Source organism: Lingula anatina, chromosome 1 (genome assembly GCF_051362555.1).
Source record: "Lingula anatina isolate TDL-2025a chromosome 1, LinAna3.0, whole genome shotgun sequence".
NCBI lineage: Eukaryota > Metazoa > Brachiopoda > Lingulata > Lingulida > Lingulidae > Lingula > Lingula anatina.
The window spans coordinates 61,526,775-61,532,555 of NC_141767.1; the positions used below are offsets into that span (position 1 = coordinate 61,526,775).

The 5,781-nt window shown below is 35.9% G+C and overlaps 1 protein-coding gene across 1 annotated transcript; it reads right to left on the minus strand.

Annotated features, from left to right (window-relative positions):
* Positions 1-1,890: 1,890 nt before the first annotated feature.
* LOC106155239 (FMRFamide receptor-like) lies at positions 1,891-5,500 on the minus strand. The gene is made up of 2 exons (XM_087017859.1): positions 5,017-5,500; positions 1,891-4,727 (listed from the first exon to the last, which is right to left on the minus strand). Exon 2 carries the CDS (start codon positions 4,561-4,563, stop codon positions 3,334-3,336), a length of 1,230 nt encoding a protein of 409 aa, XP_086873985.1. The 5' UTR covers positions 4,564-4,727; positions 5,017-5,500; the 3' UTR covers positions 1,891-3,333.
* Between the last annotated feature and the right edge of the window lie 281 nt (positions 5,501-5,781).

The window sequence follows — 5,781 nt, forward strand, 5'->3', positions numbered from 1 at the left end:
TAATACCATTATGATGAATGAATATCACCAATTGGTTTTCACAAGTAATATTGTCCACTGTATGTTTGATTTGAACATTCAAAGTTCACCATTTTAACATGTAAAGTAACCCAACAAACCGATTGTTTACCCTACTCATTTGTGGGAGACTTGTTCTGGGTAAAGCAGCTTACTGACTGTAAGAATGGCTGGCAATGGGGAATTAGTGTTAGATTGCTGGCAAACTCTTTTAGTGCAGATTTATACATTACAACAGAGCTCTTTTCTTTTGCTAGTATGACATCCAATGACTTGGAAGGATCTTTCTGCGTAGTACTCTGAAATTTGCCTAACACCAAGGCATTGCACATCCCCCAAGTCAGGACCTATCCCAGGTAGTGTTGTTGTGCGCGTAAGATGAAGCATCCACCTGGAGATTAAGCGATTTGCATAATTTTGTTAAATGCATCAGTGTGTTCAGGATTCTATTGAAAGACTGTATCTTTCTTGCATAGGTCATGAAGGCTGACTGTGAACTGAGACTACCAGTATGTGGAATGTATCTGCTGAGAATGTTGGCCAAGCCAAAGAATGTTTGAAGTTCAAATACATTTTGTGGTTCAGTCATCATATTAATAGCCTCTATTTTCACTGGATCTGATTTTAAACTTGTCCTTTTTTATGTGACTGAACATTGAAATTTCTTCCTTTTAAAGTATCATTTTGTCCTGAGGAAATGTATTCCTTTTTTCTGGCTCTATCCAATACTGTTTCATCAATACGGGTTTCATCATGAGTGGATCCATCCTCCTACTAAAATGAGATCATCGGCCATCCCAGTACATCCTTTAATGTCATTGAAAACTTCTTTAATTTTAGCTCGGAAGACACCTTGTGATAATGAAAAACCAGGGTAGTCAAGGGTAGTCTATTTTATTTATATCTTTTAAAGGGTGTGTTGAATGTGGTTAGGAGAGAGCTCTCTTCATCTAGCATTACATTCCAATAGCCACTTCTAAGGTCTAGTATGCTGCAGTAATGCATTTGAGGTAAGATGTCATCAAGTGTAGGTGTGTATTGGTGAGGATGTTTTATGGTTGTATTCAAATTCTTTGGGTCAAGGCAGAGACATTTTGCCATTAGGTTTGTCTAATGAATCTAGCCTGTTAAAAAGTGCAGAAAACAGACATAAAAGGAACTTCCTCGCGGCGACCAAAGATTAGACCTGTCAATACTGCCATCACTATTTATTCTTGCTCTGTTTATCGCTGCCAGCCATTCCTCCCTTCTAAACTTCTCATTAAGTGTTACGAAGAACTTGATCTCACTCCCTTTGTATTTTCTCGCATAACAGCCAGTGACACAGCAAGGTTTTTGGAATTTTTATGTGTTACCTACTCCACGTCTAATACATGAACTGAACAAGTTTGCTAAGGAGTTTGCCCCCACACCTGGGTGTCACTTGGGCTCCAACTGCAAGAATCCCGGGCACTGTTATCACTATCAGCCTCTTCTTCAGAGTCATCATCTGCACGTGTGGCTGGTCTGGGGTGGTCTGCTTTGTCTCCTGCCTCGATTTCTTGTCACGTTTGCGGTTTGAAGAAACCTTATAAGCTTTCATTGGTCAGTGGTCGTAGTTTCTTCTTTGGAGGCATTATTATTCTAGTACCAAAAATGCTCGAAACCTTCACAAGTCCTTCTTTGCAGAACTTTGGAGGGTTGGGTGAATGTCATGGGCTATTACGTGCTATATCGTGAAGGCTAATTTTAGAAATCGTATATAGACACGCCTCGGTTTTGAGAAGGAAGACAGTTTTATCATAGTTGTAGCTAAATATAATTATTTTATTAGTTTAACTCCAGGAAAATTCATTTTTTTGACCAAAACAAAGAGTTATTATCCCTTTAATACACAAAGTATGAATTAAAAATACATGTAGTGAAATATGATAATATGATAATTATGTATGGCAAGTAATTTACAAGTTTAAGATAAGATTTTAAGTTACAGCAAAGAGGGAAAAAGGATAAATTATATTATCATAAAAAAAACTTTTCTAGATATATTTGGTTAACATAGCTTATCTCTTCTGCATGTAAGTCTTACATGTACACTGTTTGAATTTTGAGTGCTTCGTCATACTGAATATCAGGATATACTATTTTGCATACTCATTGCAGAACTGTTTTAATTTTCATATATGATAATTATAAAACACAAACTGAAATTTTTTCATACCATTAGCTTATTTTTCCTCTTTGTTTTAATTTTGTCTTTTTGTTATATTGTGAGACCCTGGTGCCAAACTTTGCAGGCACATTCCAATGGAGATATGACATGTAGAAGGGTATATGAGTTCTGTAGATAAAATCCCTGCTCTTTTCAATAAAGATATTGTAGTGTCTGTCTTGCTTTTTTAACATGTATAGGGCATTTGGAAACAAAATCTGAAATGTACCCACAAGTGAATTGGTTGTCTTGCAAATACATTTACCAAAAAACACTAAGCTCAAAATGAGTGTTAACTTTTTTAAAATTTTTTAATGTAGGGCTACATAGAAGACTATATGTTAAGCCCTGCAAATGCTGCTATAATTTCCTGAACGATTGGTGAAATGTATTTAGAATGTGTGCTATTTTCAACCAAACAGGTTATCGATTTTCGCTAATCTAAATCTCAGATGGAAGATTTTAAGGCTTAGTTTGTCAAAGTATTAGTGTGATACTTATTATCCGTTTCTACAATAATGTGGTGAGCAGTTATGTATCCTGTAATTCCATTCTGATGATAACATGTCAAGAGCAATGTTGACAATCATACATCTGTCAATGCCATATAAATAGATCCTGAAGTTTAGAGTGCATTCCCATAGATTTTTAGATCGATCTATCCCCGTGGGGAGTCTCACTAGATTGTTGTCAGCCTGACCGACTTAAATGTCTGCCCTGCCTACTAAAAGCTGTAAGGGGGTAATTAACTTTTGTGCGTGCTTGGCGCTCGGAACCTGACAGCAATTAAGCGTGAACCTCTAAGAAGTTAGGTCGATCCGGAAAGATTGATCTAAATCTATGGGAACCCAGTCTTATTTAGAGTGCTGCTACCATTGACACCTCTATACAGCAAGCCTTGTACTGGTTGTATGTAAATGCAATATATAAGCAAAAATGAAACACCAAATAATAGAAAATAAAATAACCTGACATCAGCTTTGTTGTTGATTTTGTTTTATTTCCTTTTTAAATTTGTTCATGCTTTATGTGTGGTGAATGTAAGAATTAAAACTTCATTCTTTTTGGCAGACTTTGCATGCATACATGTGTTTGTACCAAAATTAAAAGGTAAATAAGGACTTTCACATATGTGTTACACATATTTCATCTGTTATTACACAGTTAACAAATGTGGGGTTTGCTGATGGTGTTTGAAGTATTTTAGCTTGACATTCCTCTCCTTTTCTCATATTGTCCAAGCTTACTAAGTTGAGCCGTGAATCTAGTTTTGGCATCTTCAGATGATTGTTTTTGTTTATAACATTATGTGTACTTGTCTCCTTTTGTCCAAAATGGAAGAAAGCACAAAAATCTTGGCGAAAGTGTTTTCCCAATACACAATATATAATGAAGTTGCATGATGAGTTTACAATTAAAAAAAGATTACTGAAAACAGAATACCTTTGAGAATAACTTGCATTAGTTACAAACATTATTTGGAGCACAAGGTCAGGTCCAATACAGAGTATAAATGACAATATTACTGCAATGACAATAATGCTGATACTGCCATCCTCTCTATGTGATCTCATATTTGATGATAGTACCATGCATGTTCTGTTTCTTGAAGCTTGATGCACCTCTCGAATCAGCTGAATATTGCACACAATTAGTATAACAAGAGGCAGTATGTACATTGTTAAGAAATATAAACAGCATGCATACATAAATCTGTATGTTGTATTTGTGAAAAGACTGGCTTGATACCTCAAGTAATGAACCTCGCAGTGCAATGGTAACTTCAAAACTCGATATTCAAAGAATCTTGGGATGTTATAGAGGACTGCAAGAAGGAATATCACGACTGTCATCTTGCGAGCACGCTTGGCAGAACAATGGATTATGGCCTTTATGGGATGATGAACTGCTAAGTAGCGGTCAACAGTTATGTAAGTGACCATCCATGTACTGCAGGTCTGGCTGATGTACCACCATGGAAGAACATGAACCTGAACCAATGGAAAATTATTCCAATATGTGGTCATATACCCAGTATAAGGGTACACTGAACGCAGGCTATGGTAAAATATGCTCCCCAGGATGAAGAAAGAATCAAAGAAAGCCAGGCCCTGGAGTAAAACTGCAGTGGATGTTAACTTGCCATTGGTTTTTTGCAGTACTAAGAATGATACCAAGTTCCCAATCAACCCAAATAAACTGAGGCAGCCAACAAGCACTGTATCAATGTAAAAGTCGAGGGCAGGATTGGAAGATGTTAGGTTTATACAGCCTGCTTCTTCACTCCCATTGACAGCATGCACCCAAGACTCTGTGGTAATGTGTTCCTCTGTCACCAAAGACAAGTGTTGCATTTTTTCAATAGATTGTAGGTATTGTTATATTCAAAATGTCATTTTAACTGCTTCTTGCTTTTGAAGTACTAGTACTATCAGATTTTTGTTGGGCTGTAGAGAATCATCTAAGCAAGAATGCAAAGGCTGTATTTCATCTCTTCACAACATTTTGAGACTGGCTCCTACAATGACAAAACAGTTTTATGAGAAATTATTTTTATTGGTCCAATTTTAATTAATTTTAATACTTAAACTATTCAATATAAAAAGGTCCATTCTTTTGGCTTAAAATCATGATAGCATGCCTAAACCAACTAACAAGCTGGTACGTTTTGTCTTAACTTCAACAGCATGTACCTATGATGATCAATAGAAATCGTGAGAACTAAGAGAGATATGTATCAGAAAAACTTCCACTGAGTATAAATGAACAAAAGTTGTTCCTTGAAAAGAACTCAACAGTCCACTTACCTCAAAATTGAAAGGCTGAAAATTTATTTGGTCTTCGCAGAAACACACTTTGGATAAAGGAGTAGTTGTATGCAACTGATGGTGGCAATTGTCAGTCTCTGATATATCTTTCTTCCAGTCTAATGGGTTGTTTTCCCCAGAATGTTCTCCAGACGTCAGGACTGGCAAGTGTTTTCCAAACAGATCAATACATTATCCACACAATTAGTTTCGAAATTGCAGATTGCTTGTTGAGTGAATACTTCAATTTCTTTGTCAAGTACTTCCCTGTTGAGACTTGTGAGTCAAGGTCTAATTTTTTTTGTCCATCATTCGTGAAATCTAGTATTGTCAGAAAAGCAAAGTATATTCAGAGGTTTTTTTTCAACATCTAATGTAATGGTATGCAGGGTTGGTGTATCCACAGTAAATTGTGCTCATTAAGCATTATACATGTATTTGTTGTGTAAGGAATTGCTAAGTCAGCTTGCTAAGTTTAACTGGCTTATAATTAGCCACCTCTACTGATATTGCATTATTTGGCTGTTATTCTTAAATAAACTTCACTAATCAGATGATAGAATATCGAAATGTTTAGTGACATTGAATGGGGAAATGTTTTCATGAGTTAGCCTCATGAATTAATTTTCAGCAGTGGTTCATATGTGGTTTAAAACCTCAGATTTCAGTTTTGAAGTAAAAAGCAATTTACTTAGTATCAGTAGATTGTGATTGCTTTGTGAATCTTCAGATTGTAAATACTAAAAATAACACAGCAAAGGTTCA

What these genes read in the sequence shown, in the direction of transcription:
- LOC106155239 (XM_087017859.1), bottom strand. Translation starts at nt 4,563, where the DNA reads ATGCAACACTTGTCTTTGGTGACAGAGGAACACATTACCACAGAGTCT.